Genomic DNA, 24,624 nt, shown 5'->3' with positions numbered 1-24,624 from the left:
ATTACACAGGATTGATCTTGACGAGTGCTCTTTCGACATTCCAGGAACCCTGTTCGGCAGAATTATTTTTTGTTCACGAGTTTGTCACATTTAGCGTGATCCATATCATTCGCAAATGTAAAACAAACAAAAAACAAAAGCTCAACAAAACAATAACCTTTTTACACTCAGTGTAAATTTCAAGAATAATTATTAAAGATATCTTTCATTTTTATTCTTCACAAATAAAAACATATATATGTACAGTTTATGTCTTGTACAGCATGTTAGAGTAACATGACCTCCTGAAAAATAAAAAAAAAACAACAAGCTGATTAGAAACAATTCAAGTGTTAGGTCAGTGAACCAACTTCATGCAGGGCTTTTGAGATGCCAGTCTGGTGAAGAACAGAAGCTTAGATCTCAGCTGACCTATAATTTTTACTCCAGTTTTGTAAGTCAAACCTTAGCGATTGAGGAGGGGTGGGACAAATCTCCCCATTCACCTCACGGCTCGAATAGCCTTTTGGTTTTACCAGAGAACTGGCTAGCTTGCAACAGTGACTTGGATGTAGGAAAAAAAACACTGAGAACTCTAGCTCTGAATAATGATCCAAATCTTATTTCTCCTTAAACAATCAATTAACAACTGCCTCGCAAAGTTTAAGTTGGGTGCTTGAGACATCCCCGAGTTTCCATAATCGGCAGCCAGCTGCTAGATGGAGACCGCTCCCACGGCTAGCTATGGCTGGCAAATCCTGGCAACCCAGCCATTAGCTCCCAAGCGGAAGGAAGAAAACCAGGCACCCATCACACTGATAAAACAGTGAAAAGACAGGGAGGGACAGGGGAGGGAATCAGCCTCTGAGACGAGTCTCCACGCTCAAAAAAACGCTAATGCTCAAGAAAACGCTGACTAAACGCAAACCCACTATAACGCCCTTTAGTTCAAGAACACTTGGAATCCTGACGCATGCGCATACTGAAACACCGCTGACCGGGAAGGTAACACTTGCGCATTTAACTTGTGCATATTGTAATGAGTACAGGTGACGAGAATAAGCAAGATCATCAACAAAGGAATATCGTCTTGATGTGCTATCAAATTCTCAGAACTTCTTTAAAGGAAATGTATGCATGCAAGGAAGGAGAGTTAGAATTTTCGAGGTCAGATTGAACAGGTTTTTATATTTTTGGGTATTTAAATGCCAAATTTCAGCCTGTAGGTTGTTAAATTACTAGGTACTTAGCTGCGGGTTTTCACTGTATTTCTAGCTTTGGAGTGTAAAGAAAAACTCTTACATCATCTTGGCATTTCCCACGTGAGACTCCAGCTCTTTCCGAGTCCTGCTGCAATGGTCCTTGACACATCTAATGTTGTTAGTGAAATCAAGAGAAAACAAAATTAATCAAACTAAGGTTTCTGGTTACCAAATATATCTTTTCGGTGCATTTAGGAATCGAAATTGCACAGCCCATTACCACAGTACACGGCGTCCAATGAAGACAAAAATGTGGAGCTAATGGCGGCTTGAGGACCAGAGACGTGAATTGGTTCTTGATATCACCTTCTGCGCAGTCCTCTTATTAAACAGTTAATTGATTGATTGATTGATTGACTGACTGACTGACTGATTGATTGATTGATTGATTGATTGATTGATTGATTGATTGATTGATTGCTTGCTTGCTTGCTCGCTCGCTTGCTTGCTTGATCACTCGGCGAGTCGATCAATCAGTCGGTCAGTCAATCGATCAAATAAGCAATCAAGCAAGCAAGCAAATGTCCCATAGGAGGTCTGAACAGATATTGCAGAACTGGACATGTCGATCATAAAGCGTTTCCTTTTAATTTCTTTGACGGTGAAATCACAATACCATGGGCCTCTGCTATCAAAATAGCCATCTTCTGAATATTAACTCTTTATGGACGTGTTTAAAGAAATTTATGGGTGTTGGGTCACACGAACCTTTTTCTCTTTCCTTTGCGAGCTGAGACCTGTACCCACAACAGGGGTATTCACCAACTGACAACGATGTTCCTGGTGTCCAAATTTACTTGCCTTTTCTTCAATCTGGCCAGCAGTATCGTGGCAAAATTTACGTATTTTATTTTCTGGAGGCAAATCGCTTTCTTGTTTTCTGGAGTTTGTTTTTCTGTGATAGACACGAGTCCTCGCTGAAGAATTCGTCTCATCACCGGATGAACTACTGTCAAAATCGAATCCCGTTGTCGTAGAAGTCGCAGTTTGAGTAAATCCATCATCATTCTCTGCTCTCTTTGTATTTAAGATGTTGCTTTTCCACCGCGAGGGAATTCTATTGAGTTTTTCTGGCGTAACATGACCTCTCACACTGTGTTCAACACACTTGCCCGGTATCATATCCCCATCCCGTTTGGAGTTATCAGGAAGGCAGCTCTTTGATTTCACTAAACATCGCTCAACTTCGTTGCAGCAAGAAACCGATGCACTTTTTTGTGTAACCTTCACCAGATCTGGCGGATCTTTGCTTTCTAATTTTAACGAATTATTGTTTGAATTTCCAAGTACAGAATTTGTGTGAGTTGGGGAAGCAGACCCGACGATGACAGAGGGTTCTCTTTCCTTCTTCTCTACATTACCGACACACATCCTGTCTTTCTGAGCAACAGATCTTTCATTCCGAGGGTAGGTTGGTGTAGATATGTTCGTTGTATGGGGTCCCTCCATTGCATATCTGGAATTGTCTATCCGCATACTTGCAGAATTCACACTTGTTGCTTGGGAGACGTTCTCCAAGCCATTCTCCTTTGTTTTCTTTGCTAGCAAAGGAGATGAAATTTTCCGACTACTATAAAGCACGGTTGTTCCCATCTTCAATAGTTCAGCTCCAGAAAACTGTTGTCTTTCTATCTCCTCGTCTACACGAGGCTTGGAGACATATTGGGCAGTAGTGAGCAAGATATCTGTGTAGCCGGCGCCAGCTGCATCTAAAACAAAAGAGTTTGCTTAAACGTTAAGCAGTTGAATTTAAAATGCCCATAAAAGGAACGATCATTTCTCCAGTCTCTTCAAAATGTTTTGTTTCACTTTACCGTGTTCACAAATTAGATGAGTTCAACAATGGAAATTTGTAAAACAGTTACTGTTTAAAAAGCCAGTTGTGCTTTCCCCGCTTGGGTGTTTTATTTTTAATTACAGTAGAAACCCACATGCAAGAACCTGTATTTTTTGAAGTCTGACAAAATAGGTTCTTGTACGTATTTTGGGGTAGTTATTAGCAATTTATTTTGGGGTTCTTAATTTCTTTGAAGGAGATATAGTTGTTGATTATCAGAAAAATACGTCAACTTTGGTTTTGTCCTTAAATTTACGGTATTTATTCACAACTGAATAATGTATTTTCTTGTAATATACATTTGCAATCTCAAAGTAGCACTCCTTGGTTAAACTGTCTATCACTTGGGTAAACAGTTTCTTATATTTTTGGGTATTGAAATAGTAAATTTCTGCCAGCAGGTTCTTAACCAATAGGTTCTTAGGTGGGGGTTTTTACTGTAGTGCATCAAAGATTGAAAACATTGATTTCGAAACATTAGCTTTGCAAACTCGCTACAGTGGCTAATATAACTCTTTACCCATAGTTTCCCTTTATTGTCTTCTTGCAATGAAATCTAAAAAAAATACCTACAGTAATTTTACCTGAGATTTTGTCTCCTTGCCATGGCAACAGATAAGCACTTGGAAACTCAGGAGCCAAGAATGGATGCATAGCAGCTTGACAAGGTGTAAGTCGTTTACCTGCAATACGAAATCAACGAATTGTAAATACTGAAGAAAACAACTTCATGTGGTTCTGGTTGAAGCTGACTCTTACCCAGTCATTCCTTTAGAGTTCTATAAAAGCGCGAGGGTTTATGGGAAGGAGGGAAAAGAGGACACCACTGAAAGGTCCTGTTTCCAAGATGGCGGAGAGAGCAAAGGCAGATCTTCCTCTCTCTCCTCTTCTTCCTTCACATAATTCTCTCGGTGCACTCGCGTTTCTCTCAGTCTCCCTCACCTCTTGCCCTTTACGACACCAGTCAAGACGTGCAAAGCAGTTGCGTATGGAAGGTGTCTTGGCAGTGGTTTTTAGGTCACTTCTATCACTAGGTAGAACATTTGCCCTAGAGCTGCAAATCTCAATGAAAAGTTCTGACCTTCATGGACTAAGACTTTCACTTGTGCTTAGTCTTGGCAGAGCAGAGAAAATGTTGGCCAATATCAATAAACTTACCTGGGTTGTACTGCAGCAGTCCGACCAGGAAACTTGCAAAGGCGTAATTCCTTGAGTTGCGAAGTCTCTTCATCAGGTTAGTCACAATGACGAGCTGATGCACTTCTAAAAGCCACAGCAAACATGAATCAGGTAACAAGGATGGTAGAAAGTTGAAAATTGTCAGGTCAAGTTTAACGTGCGCCGTTTGTGATGAACATGTACTTTACAAGTTTGAGACATCTTAAAATGTTGGCTAATATCTTGGGACACTATTTTAACTTATAAAATAGCTCAAAGAAAATATCCACGCTGCATCAGATTGGTTAAAAATCGTATTTCTTCTCAACAGTTAGATTACGCTGTATGAGCACGAGATTTCTATGAGCGAATGGTCAGCGAGGCGAAGCCAAGTTGACTATCACTCACAGAAAACGAGGGCAAGTAGTGTAATTGTTCTCAAGATTAAGCACAAAACCTACAACTTTGACATGACCAAATTAAAAGCCACGGGGGTTATATCCCCTTGAGGAGGGGTATCCCCACGGTATTCTTTTCTTTTTATCATTATTATCGTAAATAGTTTCTGAAAAACCTTTGAGAGGATGAATCTATTAAAGTTTATTATTGTTCTCGTCATCGTTATTGTTATCATGAATATCATGATTATGAGTGTTATTTATTTTATTAAGGAAAAAAAGTTGTGGAGAGACTAAATCGCAATGGTGTGAGTAACATCCAATCCAGGGGGGTGGTACGCCCAGTCACTACATTGTAATTGTTTTAACTTTTTTTTTTTCTTTTAAAGATTTCATGGTACATGTAACTTTATTTAAAAGCCACGGTGGCCCTCCGCCTGCCAGACCAGCGTTTGACTCCAATTTCTATAACATAAATTGAATAAGAGTAAAGTTCCTAGTCACTTCATGCAATAGAGACTGAAGTCAAACGCTGGCCTGGGAGGCGGCAGACCACCTGGGCTTTTAAACCGATTTAAACTAGCCTTAAGTGCTTAACGTTAACACTTTTCTACTCAAACATACCTGGATTGTGACCAACAAACTCTGACAATTCTTGGAAAAACTTGCCAGTCTGGAATGGATTCCTAGGCATGGGACCAAAGATTGAGGTCACCTGTCAAAAAAGAAGCCGAAAAGATTTTTCAAAACAAATGAGCAGCATGAAGGTAAATGGAAACAAAATCCAAAGGTTCCATGAAAAGTCTGGCTGGATTTCTCAATAATCAAGTCAAACCATATTAGAGAAACATTAACATCAACCATAGCAGGACTTAATGATGTGAAACTACTGTCAATCAGCAATTTTTGTTTTGTTGTTGTCCCATGTTTATTGCATGGGACGTGCAGGAGCCTACCATGTATTTTGGGACGAGACCCTGCTAGGATATCTCTGTTGAGACCTTGAGCAAAATAATGCTCCTCTTCAAGTACTGCAATGGGACTACTGTACCATCCCATTCTGGAAGAAGTGGAAATACTCAGGACTCGTCTCTCCATGCAGCTTAAACCAGTGAGAAGGGCTGGCTTCATGGCCACTAGGCTTGAACATAAACCTTTCCGTATGTTAACTGCCCTCTAAGAATCTTATTTCACATCACTGGCGTTTTAAATTAGTAACACCTGCAGGAAAGCTCTCTTGGCAGTGCTTGTCATAACTGCCACATACCTCTTGCAAGATTTCATTTTTATTTCTTCCAAGAAATAAAGGTTTCCCAATGTACAACTGAAAAGCAAGATCCAGATAAAGTCAGTATTAGGACTCGCCTGCGAGCAGGCTCTCGAGTCTAATTTGTAAGCCCCCTACATCATTCCGCAACGCGTGTCGTTCGGAAACTTACTGGTGCGCCAAAGCCAAAAGCTACATAGCAGCACTTGAGTGTGAAACTCAAACACTAGAGCCTGCTCGCAGGCTATATTAGGACTTGCCCAAGAGTACAAACACTGACAAGTTAGTATACGGTATATAAAATGTGGGTAGACATATTAAAGTCCTGGTGGAGAGTACTCCCAGAAAAATTGGGTGGGGTTGTGCAGCCCGCTCCCCGAAGCCCTTATACTGGTTATGACCAAAATCTGCTATTTTCCTTACCCTATTTATGACCTGACAAAAAAATATGACCGTTGTGGCTGGTACAGTTGCTCTAAACATAATTTATGAAGGGCTTTTAATGATGGTGTTATTGATAATGATGAAAAGGTAGTTTCTTCTAAAAAATAAACCAAATTCAAGACTAGGGTGCACAAACTGGACCCTATTTATGACCAAAAAGCCTGAAAAACCATACCCTTTGACGCTGCACTTACCTATATACCGGTAGCCCATATAAGAGAGCACCACTCCACCCCCCCCCCCCCCCCCCATCCCAGGATCAAAGTACAGATACAAGGATTTTGTCAGGAAATAATCCTTGTGAAGACCATTTGCTTGCCTTAGTTTTAACAATTGAGAGCGGTTTTCAATGGAGTGTCAAAAGTAATTATTCCTTTTGTTTCTACTCCTACACGCTGTGAGTAATTAAAAAAAAGACAATTTTCACACCACTTCCTCATTGGTTCATCTTACCTGCTCACAGTAGACGTTAATATTGCACGTATTATTACACGACAACAAAAGAAATAAAACATACAAAAAAAAACATCCATTCCTAAATTTCACAATTCACGAAATTGTTGGTACATATGCAATTCAGAAATAATGATATTAAGTCTCAGCAATGCCAAGTCAAGTCTGTTACACTTCCATTGATTTACAGCTGATTTACTACACAAGTTGGAAGATAATTGAGACGTACCTCAGCTAGGATACACCCTAAAGACCAGATGTCAATTTCTGGGCCAAATGGAACACCAAACATCACCTGTGAAGAATAAACCTTTAATTTACCAGAGGTGTAGTATCAGAATGCCGTCCTCTGTTTCCTTATACCCCTTCAATAGCAGAATTTGTTCAAATAAAATTTTAGGTAATATTTTAGAAAAAAAATTGCCAAATTGCATCTTAAAATGAAGATTTCCCAGACTGTCACCTACATACAATTTATATACATTTCACAATGTTCAACTATTGTATGTCTTTTACGTAAGCAGTAAGTCAGTTGATCACCTCTGGAGCTCGGTAAAGTAATGTTTGCAGTTCAAACTCATCATAATACAAGGAAACCTAAAAACCAAGAAAAACAAATTAGAAATTAAATAGTTGTTAAAAAATAATACTAAAATCATAGTGTACTTGCACGATCAATCCCAACACTGATCAAAATTAAATCCCTATCCAAGGGATAAGTGTTAATAAAAAACCCCAGGCTATCCGCTGGATAGTGATTTATCTGGTCACGAGTGGATAGTGTTATCTAGCTTTCGAACAATCTGCGCCAGAACTTTATGGTACAGTAATAGTGGACAATATAGTTTGCTGTACCTCTCTATGAACCCAATGTATTGCATTCCCAAAGTCCACGACTTTTATCTTGATTTCCTCCCCTGAAACAGACAAAGATAAAACTATGTGACCAGTGAAGGCTGTCATGGCTCAAGATTCACAGCTTTAAGGCACAGGAAGTTGGTAGGTATATGTAGGCATTAGTAGGTGTGAGATCAATGTCTTCAGTCTGTTAAAGCATGAAACTGTTGCCTAAATTACCTCAACATCCTTAACAAAAGTGTGTGTAAATGTAGCCTTTTTTCATAATGCTTAAAAAAACTACTTACAAAGTAATCATTATTAATATTGAAAACTCTGAAGCTTAAGAACACTTTAAAATACCTTCTTCCAAAAGAATGTTCTCTGGTTTCAAGTCAGCATGGATAACATTCTCTCTGTCAAAATAATAAAGAGTACATGATTGTATGTACAACTCGTTCTAAATTAAGGTAAGCAGCTAAGCAAGCACACACACACAGCCAGTTTGACATTTAGTTTTACTGTAAGTTGTATTCCCATTGTCAGGTACAGCAGACTCATAGATTGAAATTTTCTATTTTATAGAACAGGAATAGCCAAAACATTAACTACACGAATTGCTGCCAGAAAATGAGGGTGATTAATAACAGGGATAAAGGTCTACCAAAACATAACCTCTGTCAACAATCTGGATCATGTGTACTAAAGGCATCCGCAATCGACTCAACTAATACCCTCACTCAATCAAGCATTGATCAACACTTAATTGATACTTGATTGACACTCCATCAACACCTCAGTTGACACTCCGTTGACACTCCATTGACACCTCACTCAACAGTTGGTTGACAGTCGGTCAGCAGTGGACTAACTTTGGATTGATGCACATCAGTGTATCAACTCTCAGCCGACTATCGATCGACTGTTAATCAAGTACTGATGGAATGTCGACTGAGTTTTGATTGGGTATCGATCAAGGGTATTGATTGACACTCGACCATGGATGTCTTTAGTATGTACATGATCCAACAATTTCAGGTTACAATTTTGTAATATCATTAATTATGAACCAAAAAACAAAAAAAGACAATTTTCTAGCCTATAGAACTGGTTGTCAAAATAATTTGACAACTGCAAGTGCATGTCATTCAGTTGTGGCCAATGAGAACATTAGCTTGCACTTGCCATCTTGAACAATACTTACAGTAGTCAGTATTGTCTATGTTCGAAGCCTGTATAACTCACCTTTTTAGGAATCCAAGGGCTTGTAAAAGCTGAAAGATGACATGCACATAGAAACAGTAGCGTTAAATTGTTTAAAAATCTTATTGGTATGTAAAACTGCATGTGCATTGCATGTAATATACATGTTCACTTGGTATTAGACTATAAATACATGCATATAGATCTGATAGAGGATGTGACATGGCAGCATAGAGATAAAAATTGTCTCTTCAAGTGTCGAGTGAGCACAGCAAACAAGTGAAATATTTTTCAGCACGAGAAGAGAAATTTCATATCCCCAAGCAGCAATGTTATGGTATTTATTATATAAACACCAATAAAATACCAAACCATTCCACTTTCCCTGCAAAAGGCATGTACGTGTAACCTTAGCAACGGTGATCTTTACACATGTGGAAATAACATGTTTTTTTTGTACGTGAAGATATCATGTTTTCAAGTGAAAACTCTCCTGGTATTTTATTGGTATTTAATATATAATAAATTAAAGAGATTGCTGTACAATAATCAACAATTCAGTGGTAGGTCCACAGGTTCTCAAAAGAAGGGGACATTTGAGGAATGCCAAAAAAATTCCACAGAGCGAAGGTCTGTTCAGGCTTTTTTTGCTGTTTATCACTTCACAGTGTAAAAAAAATACTCACCTGTAATGTTATCTTTCTGATCACTTTCAACTTTGCCTCCTATTGGTAAAGCAGAATTAATAAACAATTTATCATGTTTCCAACAAGTTGAAATATATTGTGTGTCATTTCATCTCTTACAGTAGTTCTGTAATTTGAATTTCCTGAAAAAAGACAAGTAGTGAGAAGCACAGAATACACTAGCCCAACATCAAAACCACTAGCCCTGGGTTATTGGAGATGATTTTCTTTGCATGCTGTCATGATAAGCTCAAAGTTAGTACAAAAAGAGTTCTGTTTTATGAGTTGGGGCAGGCATTAAACATAGTTTTAATTACATGTCTGTGAGTATGAAATGAGATTGACCATTAGCCTACAGAAATACGAATAACATAATTGGATAATTATCACAGACGTGTAATGCACTAACAGATTATTTATTATTTATTACTTAACAACTCCTATGAACACAGAGAGAAGGTGTAAGTCTGAAAACAAAATCCCTCATTTTCCCATAATCAGTGCATTTTCTGTGTGAATGTGTAATATTGCTAGGAAAATTGAAAGATTATTTCATATTGTCTTTACACGCCTGTATATTAATTATTTAATAATTTTTTTCTCAATGCAATCTCAAATTTCTTACCTCACTATCAAACTGACATTTCTGCAAACACAAAAAAGTCTTGATCACTCAATGTTCCAATAATACATACTCTGAAGATGCAAAATGATCTGTTAATTCATAACTGTCCCTTGCTTACAACTTACCTGAAAGTATTGATGGAGAGGTCTTGGACGCAGCAGCTCAAACACCAAACAATAGTGACCCTCAAAACTGAATACATTCTGAAAGTCCAAAATATTTGGTGTTTGTCAGTCAACGACAAGTATTTCTAATTAATATTAAATTACAATTTTCTGTACAATTCATGCACAATATCAGTGCTCACCGCCATAAAAAAAGGGGAAAAAAGCACACATTCGATCTCAATATTCTCTCAGCTAATGCAATTAAGACAACATGAACCTTGAAAGTGAGGCCGAAATTAAAATTATTCACTCTCAAACTTGTCACCATTGTCTTGGATTCCTTTTCCTGCAAAGCTATCAATGTCACATACTCTAAAGCAAGACACTCTGTTCCCTGTCATTGTTGTGTCCCCTGCACTTAAGAGAAACGTTTTGAAACAAGAACACTGTACATCTGTGACTTACAAACAACTGGACAGTTCTGGACACATGAAGGATATCTGCCTTATTCAGCTGCTGAATGCAATCTGCCTCCTGCAGTCAAAATAGTGAAAATTGACAGCAAAAACTAATCCATTTTGAGCAGATTTTCAGTATGCACATGTTAAATCTTAAATAAGGTTCCTTGCCCTTGACACCATTTTATTCTTGACTACTTTCATGGGTAACTGACCAAACTCACGAAGGCATGCACATGTGGTGTAGGCATGTATTTAGGTGCAATTAAAATTAATTTATCATGTAGAAAACTATTCAAGCCATGTAAGAAAATCCATCTACATCATGTGTAAGAAATGGATGTACATGCAAAGGTGTTTTAATATGGGTACATGCAAACATATAAAAGCTCTCTAAAGGTTGGGTGTCTGAGACATCCAGTTCAATCTGCCATTGGCAGCCAGCTCTTAGATGGAGACTACTCCAATGGCTGGCAAATCCTTGCAACCCAGTCATGAACCCCAGGTGGAGGGGAGAAAAACAGGCACCCATCACACTGCTAAAACAGTGGAATTAGAGTGGGAGGAACAGGGGAAGGGAAACAGCCTCTGAGAATATTCCCCACGTTTCAGAAAACGCTAATGCTAAAGGACACTGCTGACTAAATGCAAAACTGCTACAGTTGTATGTACAACACCCTGTAGTCCAAGAACACGTGAAATCCTGGTACATGCACATATCTAAATGTTGTTGACTGCTTAGGTAACACTTGCGCTACTTGTTGTTAATTTCATTAAATTACATTTAACTGCATTAAACTTCTAGTTCTCACATTACACTTAATATGTTTGTTCGCCATGAATACAACAAGAGATTACTAGTGAGTCACATACAGTATCTCACATTTGATCGAACTTTTGGTTACATGTATGTGTACATCGAGCAGTTGCCTTTGACATGTATGCCAGCTTTTTGTGTGTAATGTATTCCATAGACCCTATTCATAAATGGCTGCCAGTTAAAAATTCTTTTGAAAGTATTAAACTTGGCCCAACTAACCTCGTTTTCGAGTTGATAATTCAAAAGAATTTTTACTCTCAAACGAGGTTAGTTGGGCTCATTTAAATGCATGCTGCCAATTTAAAGGAATTTTACATTGGCAGCCATTCACATGTATGAATAGGGTCTACAATAAATGATTCTGGGATTCTTGAGAGAGACAAGATGCATCTGAAGAGAAACAAAGCATGTCTCGCAACAAACGAGATGCATCTTGCACAATGTGACAAGAGGTGGTAACTTACTTTTGAGCAGCACCGTACCTATTTAGCTCTCATAACAATAGTTATGAACTCAAGATACATGTACATAGTTCAGTTATGCAATGTTTTTGAGTCGTATACCATAGAATATCCCATGAGTCACTTGTACATGTATTTTCTTAGTGTACACACAAGCCTTTAGATGAGTGTGTAAACCAAGAAAATACATTGTACAAGTGACAAGTAGAATTCATATTCCATGGTATACCATGAGAGAGCATGGCATAACTATTTTTAATTTTAATTTGTGTACCATGCCATACAAAATACAGTGGTCAAAACAACCAATGCGACATACATATACGTGGCATGAAATGGGAAGGTACAGCTGTATGGGTGTAATACCACTGATTATTATATGGCTGTGTCTCACAAGGACTGGGAAATACCGAATTCAAGAATTTGATTGGCTGAAATCGATATTGAAAGCAGTCTAGATTTTCCCATCTAGACCGGCATCTAGACCGGTAATGTTTTGCTGTGAAAAAGTTGCAAACTTTAATGCAAAAATGTTGACTATTTTCTTATAACAATATTTATTTATGGCCAAAAAGTCTGATAAGAAAAGAAAAGAAAAGTAAAGAGGACAAGCAGACTTCGGCAGAATTGAGTTCAGCTCATCGCCATTCGCAAGTAAAATGTCGGCTAGTACAAACCAGTTACACTAAACGAATTAAATTTCTCTTGCTTGCCATATAATAAACATCTTATTAACCGAACTTAGTTGGTCTGTATGGGAGAATCTTGACCTTGGTTGTGTGTACAGACCTCACTGCGTTTGGTCTGTACTCACGACCTCAGTCAAGATTCTCCCATACAAGCCTCCTGCCTGGTTAATAAGAGCTAAATGTACAACTGCTTTCCTGTATTGTGTTTGGCTGTGCTCATGTATTTTCTATGGCATGGTACAAAGTCGAGTAAACTTTGCAAGTGTACATGTAAAAACTGGTCAAAGAACACATACCTGAGCTCCAAGTCTTGAATAATCCAGATGCATGATTTTCACTGCAACTGACTTCTCATCAGGATGGAAAGTATCCTTTGTGAAAAAAAAAAATATATATATATATATTTTTAGCTACATTGCAATTCAAGCAGAATATAACACAGACAACCTAACATGTTATAACTGAGAGATTACAATTAGATAAAAGGGTTATTTACCAAGCATGAGGTCAAGATAGCTGGATATTGGCCAAGTTCTTTATTTTTGCATGTTTATGGACTGAGACGGAGTTGAGGTCCAAAAACATGCAAAAAAGAGGCCAATATCCAGCCATCTTGACTGAACAAGCTTGGCAAGTAAAGGATTTATTATTAATATGGAAAAAAGGAGACTATTTGCTTGCAGGACACAGCAGGAAATCCTGAGCAGGCAAGACAGTGCCATCTTGAATTGCCCGCTCAGGTAGCCAATCACAGTGCAGGATGAATTCCGTTTACTGCTCAGAGAGCTAGCCATATAATTGTAAAATAATAAATCATGCTATAGGGTGGTCGCTGCTAATGTTAATACTAATTAGTTATTGTTTACCAATGTTGTGTAGAGAAGGCTTCATGCATTAATTTTATAATATACATAAATGCACTTACAAGTAAAAGAAGCTTGATTGTGCAAACTGTCCATAATCAGTGACATTTTTTTATAGTTCTTCCCAAAGGTGTAATATTGACAGGATTTCTGGTCTGGGCATTTAAACTAGAAAATTTCTGGGTGGTCAAAATTAATTTAACAATAATATTTCATGTAAAAGGCTTCAAAAGGACACTAAAATACCTGTTTTGTTCTTGAAGTATTGCAAATTGAAAAAGGGAAAGAATATTTATTATGATAAAACTCAGAGCACATAATGTATGCACAGTACCGGATGATTACAATTTTCAGCAATTACCAAATGTGGACACTTTTTTCATATTGTATTGCATACTACATGTACAGGTTGAACAGTAAACAAGGATGAAGCTGTTTATTATTTTCTCACCTCTGCAGCAACCAGGATTGAAGATTGTCCTTGTCCAATAACTCGAACAAATTTGTACCTTCCAGCAAGCAAAGGAACTAACAAAACCACACAGAAATACAATGTGCGACTTGTGAGAAGCAGCCATTAACAATTTCAACTGCTCAAAGGATCATTACAATAATTCTAGATTGAAGTGAGCAATACACTAGCGTAAGGTCTTTATCAGTCTGGAATCAAAAATACATTATTTTATTGGGACCTTAAGATAGTTGCAAGAGTATGTCCAACTGTTCAGTCAAGTTACACAGTCATGAATCCTTAGTACATGAATTCCTTCCTATTGCTAGGTATGAAAATGAAGCTAATTAATATTAGAGTTCATCAATAATTAAAGCATATACAATTATGTACACTGGTTGTCATGTACTATACTTGTGGAAGGCGAGGTGGCCTCACGGTTAGTGCTCTCGTCTCCAGATTGAGCAGTCTGGGTTCAAGCCCTGGCCGGGGACATTACGTTGTGTTCTTGGGCAAGACACTTAACTCTCACAGTGCCTCTCTCCACCCAGGTTTTTGGGGGGGAGTAGAAATACTCCTAGTTGCTTCATGCTATAAAAACTGGGATAAGCTCCGACCTGATTGGCCACTAGGCTCATATGCAGACTTTACCTTACTTCATGTACTTATTCTTAAGGTTGTGGCCACAATGTAGTTTATGGACCACTGAAAACAAAATGCCTTTAGAACGACAAACGTTGCATAAAGCCAAAAAACTAAATATTTAATATTTAGACAGTGTCATATTATTGACAATGTTATATTTTTATATCTTTTATTGTTATATTTTTATGTCTTTTATTGTAAATAATTATTTTTAATTTTATGTACTTACATTTTAACTCGTTTGCATTTTCTTTTGTTTACTTTTTTATTAACTAATGTGTATTTATGGTATTTTAAGAGTGGGCTTCCTGTAAAGTAACTTTTAAGCTAAGCAAAGTGGTCATGTTAAATAAAGAATTACTTAATACTTTGCTTACTTCGTAAGAAATGTTTCAGGTGCATACAACTGTACTGAAAAATAAATTATTGTGTATTCATGAATTGGCTTTAGTTAATTTAATTATCATTAGCTGGATATTGGCCGTTCATGTTTACAAGTTCTTTTTTTGGGTGGACCAACACATGGACCAAGATATTTTTTGTTTATTCTAGTATTAAGGACAACATACTTGGATAACATGGTTGGAATTTTCCCTCTGAATCTGTCTGAGATCCTTGTACTATGAAAAAAAAAGAAAAGAAAAGAAAAGAAATATCAAATGGCATAACTGCACATTCCAAGACACTACAGTCAACTTGCAGTATGACTCCTTCTGGCATGACAACTTCTGCAGTTGTACAGTATAATAAACTCCATTCCAAATAGAGTACAAGAACCCTGCCATACAGTGAATTGGGAACCCATAACATGATCACCTCAATATCACAGTCAATCTAGATTCTTGCCTCCAGGAACAAAAGCTCAGTCCTGAAGTTATTTCCTATTACTATTTAAAGAACCCTCTAGGCTGATAATACGGCAAACCTGTTAATTAATACAGCCAGATTTTTGTGGCCTGTCAGTGACTGGAGTAACAGTGTTCCATTATAGTATGCCCCTAGCAAATTGAAGTTACATTAGGAGTATTTGCACAAGTCCCTTACTAAGAGGGTCTTCATCCTATTTCAGCCCAATGTGTAGTTCCAGAAAATATCCATACCTCCCCCACGGAAGGGATTTTTTCTAACACCTTCCCACCCCTCTGGAAATTCCAGTTAAGCTTCATACATTTCTTTAAATATTTTGGTCTCATAGAACCCCCCACCCCCCAGGAAAATTCCAATACCTTCTGTGGGGGGAGTATGGATATTTTCTGGAACCACACAATTTGCATAAGAATCCTTTGGCTGTTGGGAGCTGCAACATGTTGTCTCTCTTTCTCACTTGCTTCTACACAAAGTACACACTATACTACTTTTCATTTCCCCTCCCTCCGTTTTCCAATCCTTTTACATTTCCAACTTGTTTCAACAAGGTTGCATTTCTCCATTTTCTTATTCGGCGAACATGAAAGGGACTGTCATAAAAAGTATGCCATACTAGAGTAAAATTTAACAGTAATTACATGTCGTATCATTAGGAAAGCAGTATTGATTATGCCTATTTTTATCTCACCATGTTTTTTATGAGGAGCTAAGTTCTTCATGTCTCCAAGGTGTTTGTATAGGATTTTAAGTCCACCTGAAAGTTGAGCAGAAACAAACCTTGTGGGAGGGGAAACACTTGGTCTGCAGTAGCCAGTACCCCTACATGAACAAAATTAATGAAAACATTGTCACAATTTGGCAAACTGTCTCCTTCACATACAAAACAGAACTGTATGTGCGTGTAACTCTAAAGATAGATTTCCACAGTTTGGGCATAGTTTTAGTGGCCTAATGGTGTAAAATAAAACAGATTATTATCCAACTGCAGCAAAGACTGTCCAGATAACAGTACAAATATACAGCCATATTGTACACTTATTTGTACAGTAGAAAACCTGTTTGCCGTGCAGGTCGGCGTGCACATGCCAAACTGTCACACTCTCCCTCTTTCACTGATAAATTTATTGACTACAACAGTTGGATAATATATCTCTTATTAGATGTTTCAATATGTAGTATCACTGTATATTTTTACTCCTTGCTTGTATTTTGACTCGCCCTACAGGCTCGTCAACATGTGGCACTACTTGTAAATAAAATATATGGCGATACTACCTATCAAAACATCTAATAAGATATATCAAATGTAGAAATGAATGCCTTGCATCTGCAGAGAAAGGTGAACACTTGGTCAACTATTGACCGACACTCGAACGATGTATTGACTGACATAGCAGTCAAGACTACCTACAGTAAACATGATCCAATTAAACTAAACAAACTGATAAGTCATGATATATATTTCTATACAATGCATACGAATACTGCCAAGTGGATGACCGCTGGTGGGTAATTATAACCTTGGTAATTAGTATATATTTGATCCAAGTATTAAACCCCACCATATAAGCAGTCCATACATCTATTTCATTTTATATTAAAAGCCAATAAAATTCATACACTTCGAGCTGCATTTAAAAATAAATAAATAATAGCACAGAAGTGGAAATTCTGCATAAGAAACAACAATCAAAACCAAAATCCAATCTCACAAAGTTCTGAATTAAACGTGATCAGTGAGCACAGCTCGGACAAATATACGTACAGGTGTATATACAAATACACGGACAAATATACGATCTAGTGACCGGTACGGAAGACTCCCGGATAATCTGAGAGAGTTGACATAGATGATTTAAAATCACTCGACAAATTACTCCTTGAAATTGCGCTCCAGTCCACTCAGTGCAATTATTACCAGTTACTACAGTGCGTTACCTTATACAGGCATCTTTCAGTCGATCAGGTGACGCACTGTAGTGATATCTTAGCTGATTTTACACTGTTACGTAACGTACAATGATCACTGAATTAGAAATATCAAAACTGCAACTGTGGGTAAACTTTTCAACAGAACAGCTCTCGCTACCAATGCCACTCAGAGAGTAAACTCTTTTTAGACCTAATTCTCAAACATGTAAACAAAACTAACCTTTGCGTCGAAACTGGAGCAAATGCTCCATCCAGTTTCAGCATTTCAACTAAGAGTTAGCATCCTTCAGGAGTATGACCTGCTTGTGTTAAGAGAGCACCACAAGTCGACCGATCAAATAGAAAAAACTTATGACGAAAGTTTTCAGGTCGTGCAGTCTTGCCGCCATTTTTACAACAGTTACAAGATCTCCCCTCAGTGAGTTCTATCTACTTTGTGTAGAGAGCACGTTGTGTCTACATGCACTTGTTTTCGAGGAGCTCAAGTGGGATAATTAAGTAAGCTTACTAGGATAAATTGTCAGTACTCAAGGCCTGACTGTACCAGGAATCAGTTGAAAGGGTTTGTAATTCCTAGCAGTTTGAACATATCATCCAAAATAATTCATTCATCCTAGTGCATAAACTGACCCAAGTGAGAAATAACCGCCTTTAACGACAAGCTTGCTGGGTCTTACAGTGTATGAGATTGGTCAAACAGGTCTGTGTACTTTTAACTAGTATATATGAAAAAGACTTATTTTCGTATGTTAAAACTGCAAACATAATATATATACCCCTGCTGCCTTATAAAGGAATTTTCATTTGTCTGACCCTCCGCCAGTACATGTACATGTGTACTTTCTGTTAAATACATGTTTTGTCCTTCGAGGCATGTCTCCCTTTTAGCATTTTTGATGGTCCCGTGGGTTGAGTACTCTGGAATGTAATCTCTGAATCTGTAGGCACTCCCTAGCTAAACATTTTCAAGAAGGCAGTTTTTACAAAACCCCTAAATGATAATATAAAAATGATGGGGGTAGTCGTCGGAAATTTTGAAAAGAACCCCTTGTATTCTCTTGTATTCCCCTGTATTCTCTTGTATTCTCCTGTATTCCCTTTTATTCTCTTGTATTCCCCTGTATTCCCCTGTATTCTCCTGTATTCTCTTGTATTCCCTTGTATATGTATTCCCTTGTATTCTTTAGTGTTCCCTTGTATTTCAAATGAGTCGTTGATAGACACGGGAAAACTCAACAGTAATTTTACATTTTAAGGTTACGGATGTCTTAAGGTTATCTAATAACGTAGCTTGAAGAATTGCTACATTCTTTGACTAGTTTAGCAAACAGCGATGAGAGTACTTCACAAGAAACATTTTAAGAAGTTTGTGATCGAACTTTTAACCACGTGCGAAAAGACTTCTAAAAGAGAATGCTTGACAGAATGCGGTTGGTGCGGACAAAGACTCGTACCCAGTCGCTATTTACGTGTTTTGGGGAAGAGAAGATTGGATACTAGATTGTCATGGAATAACTCTCCGCGCGCTCCACTCGGTCCAGGGCCCCGTTTCTCGAAAGGCCCTGAAACTTTTCGGGCCCGTAGAGCCATTTTTAGTTCATCTGTATCTAAAAACGGAGAAGTGTATATGCCTGAAACTTCTTGTATGAAGGGAACCTCTATTCATATTAAGAGTATGTGAATAAAACAGCTCTGTAATCGTAAGGTTCGAGATTTGACTATGGCTTTACGGACCCGAAAAGTTTCTGGGACTTTCGAGAAACGGGCCCCTGATCGCTTTCGTTTTAAAACAATCCAATCTGACCCGTAAATAGCGGCTGGGTGCGAGTCTAGTGCGGACGCGTAGTTTCCTTGGTGCCAAATAACTTTACAATGATTTTATTTGGCGCTAGGAGTGCTATTTTATTTCGGGAGCTGAAGGAAGGGAGACAGGCCGTTTATTAAGGAGAATGTAGTGCTTATTTCTGACATCTAATACTCGTGTGTACAACGAAAGAGATCTCTTATTTGAAGGAATTGTGCTGTTGCATGGAAATAACAGTCGAGACAAAGTTCCTTTAACAAAAGTCTGATGTGAGTTGGTCAGAATGAAGAAAAACCATGGACGGATGATCTCAATGTACTCTGATGACGATGTAATTAGGAATAGTTAGGCTTGCGTGCAGCGGGAGGGGAGGGGGGGTGCTGCTTATTGGAATAGCGGCACTTATTAACAAAACCACGCGCTTATAGGAAAGAAGGCGCTAAATCGAATTCTAACGGTAACTGACAAATATTATGAGCTTTGTGGGAGGGCCGGACGGGAGAATATTTGCCTCTAGAAGTTATCGCTGTATATTTCTATGAGGTTTGCTGTAAAGCAAGTAGTTAATTATCCTTCGATATTGCTTGATACTTAGCCGAGTTACGTAAAATCAGAAGATATTCGCATCAGGACAATTGTTGTACTGACTCAACACATCGTCACTAATGCGCAATTTTCATTGCTCTCCAAAATCGACCGGGTTGATAAAGTCTTCTTGAGCGCACTTCCAAATATGAAAAACTTACAACGTTACAAGGACTTCCTGACCATATGGATATCTGGACTGTTTGTCGAACAATCACGACAATAAAGGATATACGAGCTTATTTTCGGGTAACTGCTCGCTACTGAAACGTTGCTGAAAACGAACCGACAGGATATTTCGGGGTTTTTTGATGGTTTTCTAGCACTTGCGTTCACTCTTGTAGAGCAAATGGAAGACCAAGTGAGTGAGCTTTACGAGAATGCTCCAGTAAAGAAATGACAAACCTATGCATTAGGTCCATAAATATAAAAAGAAATGAAGTCGTTGTCTTCTTAAACGCTGCAATATACAGTGGAACCTGGATTTAACGAACCTCTGTATAACGAAGTCATCGGTATAACGAGCGACATTCCTCGCCCTAGTAATAGTAAAATATATGGAAGAGAACCTCGCCACGACGATACTTGGTTATAGCCAACATATTTTGCCAGTCCCTGGGCTCTTCGTTATATCGAGGCACGGGCGTAGCGAGGATTTTTCAAAGGGGGGGGGGGGGGCACACTATGTCAAAGTTAGGGAACTAACGAGATTGTCATGTCGTTTTCACCACCAGTTGTAGCTTGTTTGCTAAAAAAAGGCTTACAAAAGGGGGGGTCATGGGCACCCCAAGGCCCCCCCCCCTCCTCCCAAAGTTACGCCCCTGTCGAGGTTCCACTGTAGATCATTACATGTTATTCGGATGTGACAAGTCAGGCTTGGAAAATTCGAAATAGGATGAGAATCTCCTATCTACATTTCCACACATGGTACTACTTCCCAAACCCCCAAAGCACATGATTATCGTGCCATCGTCGATTTCGAAGAGCTCCGTTTTCAAAATGTTTTTCGTGGGAACTGAAACGCAAAACCGGCGTTTTCAAATTCCTCCGGGTTGAAGAGCGATTTCGAAAGCTCCGTTTTGTGACGTGGTAGGCCTGACCGTAGAAATAAAGCTGCGGTTTTTCATTTCTGCGGGATAGTGTGGACAGGCCCCAATAAATATAGGCTAATATACATGTAGTATTAAAATGAGTTCTACTCTTAAAAGACAGCATAGGTAAAAGTATGTAATATTTAATTGAGCTGAATAAAATTAAAATTAATTCAACCACCCAGACATTGTGAAGCCCACGTCGATCCTCACCTACCATTTCATCAAGTGGCTGATGAAACATGCCCGGGGGTGCTCCCTGTACTGGCCTCTGCGGGGAGGCTCTGCAGAAAGGGTTACCTTTTTCAGGCTTCAGGGATATAGAAGGGTAGGGATTTCACGAGTTGAGGTATGTTGAAGGATGGGGAAGTCTGTCATTTAGGTATTTTAGAGGGTCCTTAAAATGTTTCGCACATACACTTCTTATGGCTGTGTATCATTATATAAAAGCACTACATGAAAATAAGACAAGAAGACCAGTCACAGCAGTTATAATACAGTGTTCGTAAGTAGGTAGGTGAAGGGGCTACCTTTTTTTAATGAAAGGTATTCGAAAGGGGTACTTTTGTCGGTCAAAATGGTATATAACCTCGGGGAAGAGCCGTTAGACAGATTAACGTTATTTACACAACAAAACTAAACCTTATGCAAAAGGTGCTAGTGGCAAGGCGAACCGCAGAATGTCTCAAGTTTCTCAACCGTCTCTTTTTACAAACGCACCCAGCTCTCTGTTCCGTGTCGGCAAAATATTAATTTATGCCAATACCGATTATTCCAAATTACATTATTATTTAATCTGTCTGATTTGAAATCTTCTAATAAAAGGGGACCCATCCTTTAGTACCCTCTGCAAAGAGACAGTCATTTTATCCATGAAAAAAGTTGTTCAAGTTGATGTACAAGGCAACACTGTCCTCTGCCAACCTCGTTCCTGTGGGAAGATTAGAAACCCTGGGAACGAAGTTGATCCCCTGCCAGAGTAAAAGGTATTAAAAGAGAGGAGGAGAGCGGTCAAAAATCAGAGGTTTAATTGTGTAAAAAATGGGGAAAAAATGTAACTTAAAATAAGCTATATTTTGGCTTTACCCTTTCAATACCCGTGCAGTGTAAAAAAAAAAAAAAAAATGCCAGTGACTTGGTATTTTCCTTGTTTATACATTATACAATACGGATTCATATTTGCAGTCCTCTTGTCGTCCGAGACAGCAGAAAAACTCGTCCGGACGAGTTTAGTTTGACTCTACCAGAGCAAAAAAAAACCTTTCTTAAATTTTCTTATGGGTTCCCTGCATTCTGACCCCTTCTCATCCCTTTAAAATGTTTAGAAAACAGAGAAAGAATTTCAGCTTTCTTTCGCGATAAGACTTCGATAAAATCATCAATTTGATCTGTCATCTTAGATGATGTGGTATCCTCCATGAATGAAATCATTGCAGGCTCACTGAATTTTATTTTGTCAACCTTTGATGCTCTGTTCTGTATCTACATCCGCGAAAGCAGGTGGCGCGATCGCATCAGCTGTTTTGATCAGGATGTGGCGTTTACTAATGTTAACACTTCGGAAAAACAAGCCAAATACCCCGGGGGGTCCTTTGGAAATTTCTGGGTGGGGATGTGCCGCTGGGACCCTGAAACCCTTAGCCTATACCAGAGCTAGTTCAGCTGAATTTTGCTACCCTGCGCTAGAGTAAACTCCCCAAATCCCCCCATCTATCGACACTTTTGAGGCTGATTTGCGTGAATTTAAACTTGCCGATTTGATTTTTTTATATTTTTGAGTGGCAATTCCTGGTTTCCTTAGTCTAGATAAAATCTTCAACCAACTAGTCAGTTTTGGGAAAAATGATACCCTATTCTAGACCCAAACGTTCTGATTTATGTACCCTATCCTAGAGTAAACTGCTTGAAAATCATACCCTTCACAGCGGCCCATACTTATAAAGCCCATACATGGCACTGCCTCCGCCCCCCCTCAGGGCCAAATACAAACCGAGGAAGAGCGAGAGTGTTCCTCTCGCCCTTCACGGCAGTCGAAGAGGCCTGGACTTTGTATCCACCGACCAGTTTGGGTAGAAACTTTTAAAGGAAACAACCTAATCTATTAATTTATTTGCAACCTTAACTTTGCATTTCAATATCCGACAGACACGAATGGAATTTCCTTCGTCTGATGCTTGCTTGGAAGACTTAACGCATGGTAGGGATAAAAAACACCGACAAAGTGAAACGTTTAGATAGCTATATTCATCGCCTCTTTTCATTTATTCCTACCATTTCATCGTTTGGAGAACACAGGGAGGAACAAACTAGCACTGAAAACCAATCGCCTGGTTTCTGCGGAAATTAACGTTTGTTCAAAGTAAGTGGTAAATTTTGTATTCTCTTTAACCCTCTAATTTTTCCGAAATAACTTTCAAATAAATGTATAAATGTATCGTCAGTCAGATAGCAAAGTTATATTTAAAGCTTGAGGGTTAAAGGGTATTAAATAACTTGAGCATCAAGGGATTGATGGTTTTTATGAGCACAAAACAACGAAATTCTAAAACAATTAGACCTCAGTTCGTTTTTGAGACATTTACACAACATCAGAAGAGAGATCACAGCTACTTTTAAAAATCACAGCTACTACTAAAAATAACACACAAATTTCACTAAGTGTTATTTTACTGGCACTAGACATTAAGTCTTCCAACAAGGGAAAGTCCCTGATTTTATGCTTGCCTGGCAACATTGTTTCAAACGAATCAGTTTTACAGTTGTAATACTACTCTGTTTTTTTGTTTTAACATCCTTGGCCTTCCTTGAATATTTTTTTGTTTGGAATATTAATCGCTCCCCCCCCCCCCCCCCTTCCCTGGCATTTAAACATTAAATCCATATTTTGACTAAGATAATTCATCTCATTTCTCATTTTTATCGTCAACTGCATGTGTTTAACGCAACAAACTTGGTTAGTTAAGTTACTAAGCTGACTTGCTCATGCCAGCTTCATTACATTCTCAGGCTTTCTTTTTTAAAATCAAAGTTTCTATTTGTGGAAGTGAAACTCAGTTAACTTTCATAATCTTCAGTCTGCCGTCTTAATGTGTTGTGAACAATCTCTTGTCATTAGGACGTTGATTTACTGCTAAAACTGTCATCAGATAAATTCTTACGACGGCAACAGAGGTATCCAGGAATTAACTGTCAATAGTTAACTGAAGTATGAAGAGCGAGTCACTCTTAAGTTTAATATTGCTTCATAAGCACTTTCACTTTCGTTTGATGTGACGTTGAAGCTTTCACATCTATTCGCAGGTGTTTGGTAAAGAAGAAAAAGTATTACTACTCGGTGCTGTTTGGCACATTTGTTGTTCAGAGGTATTTTAATCCTAGTACTTTGCTTTCGCGCTCTCAAGTCCCACTGGCTTTCCTAAGATATTTATTTTGGCCTTGATCGTCGCCCCACGGCACGAAAATAATCAATCAATCATCTCGGGGGAGATTGTTATATTTGGATAGCTATATTCACGGCGATATTTCATTTTCTCAGAGGTTACGTTACTACACAGGAATTAACTGTCAAAATTTAACTCAGAAGTGTGAAGAGTCACTCTTAAGTTTAGCATTTTCACTTCCCTTTGATCTGACGTTGAAGCTTTCAGGTTTATTCACAGGTGTTTGGTAAAGAAGAGGGAAGGGAAAAGTAGCGATTACTTC

The 24,624-nt window shown here is 38.4% G+C and overlaps 1 protein-coding gene and 1 long non-coding RNA gene across 6 annotated transcripts in view; one reads left to right on the top strand and one right to left on the bottom strand.

Moving 5' to 3' along the window:
• LOC145469839 (uncharacterized) overlaps positions 1 to 24,600 on the top strand; it is a 49,180-nt gene extending 24,580 nt beyond the window's left edge. Inside the window, exon 3 of the long non-coding RNA XR_014042383.1 lies at positions 24,570 to 24,600. This is a non-coding gene — a long non-coding RNA (uncharacterized LOC145469839). The remainder of the gene's footprint in view (positions 1 to 24,569) is intronic.
• Positions 78 to 17,821, bottom strand: LOC145469707 (uncharacterized). Of its 5 annotated transcripts, none has more exons than XM_081453488.1 (20): positions 17,663 to 17,821; positions 16,199 to 16,329; positions 15,213 to 15,263; positions 13,999 to 14,075; positions 12,981 to 13,055; positions 10,722 to 10,790; positions 10,275 to 10,352; positions 10,150 to 10,170; positions 9,525 to 9,563; positions 8,881 to 8,909; positions 7,999 to 8,051; positions 7,654 to 7,715; positions 7,339 to 7,395; positions 7,028 to 7,093; positions 5,902 to 5,958; positions 5,259 to 5,349; positions 4,237 to 4,341; positions 3,663 to 3,761; positions 1,950 to 2,950; positions 78 to 1,350 (listed from the first exon to the last, which is right to left on the bottom strand). In XM_081453488.1, the coding sequence occupies exons 1-20, from the start codon at positions 17,704 to 17,706 to the stop codon at positions 1,240 to 1,242; spliced, it is 2,316 nt and encodes a 771-aa protein (XP_081309614.1). In that variant the 5' UTR covers positions 17,707 to 17,821; the 3' UTR covers positions 78 to 1,239. The 5 variants fall into 5 exon arrangements, with proteins under 5 accessions (XP_081309614.1, XP_081309615.1, XP_081309617.1 ...); XM_081453489.1 differs by having other exon boundaries at positions 15,213 to 15,257; XM_081453491.1 differs by lacking the exon at positions 17,663 to 17,821 and adding an exon at positions 15,021 to 15,054 and having other exon boundaries at positions 16,199 to 16,392.
• Positions 24,601 to 24,624: the final 24 nt, after the last annotated feature.

The sequence above is a fragment of the Orbicella franksi genome, chromosome 15, assembly GCF_964199315.1.
Source record: "Orbicella franksi chromosome 15, jaOrbFran1.1, whole genome shotgun sequence".
NCBI lineage: Eukaryota > Metazoa > Cnidaria > Anthozoa > Scleractinia > Merulinidae > Orbicella > Orbicella franksi.
This window is presented reverse-complemented; position numbering and strand designations above follow the sequence as displayed.

Bases quoted from the DNA above. Each gene is read 5' to 3' on its own strand.
- LOC145469707 (XM_081453487.1), bottom strand. From the start codon at position 15,453: ATGTTATGGGTTCCCAATTCACTGTATGGCAGGGTTCTTGTACTCTAT. The intron at 10,171-10,274 runs GTAAGTTGTAAG...TTGTGTTTGCAG, and splicing joins CTCTCCATCAATACTTTCAG to AAATGTCAGTTTGATAGTGA. The intron at 5,959-7,027 runs GTACGTCTCAAT...CTTGCTTTTCAG, and splicing joins TAGGGTGTATCCTAGCTGAG to TTGTACATTGGGAAACCTTT.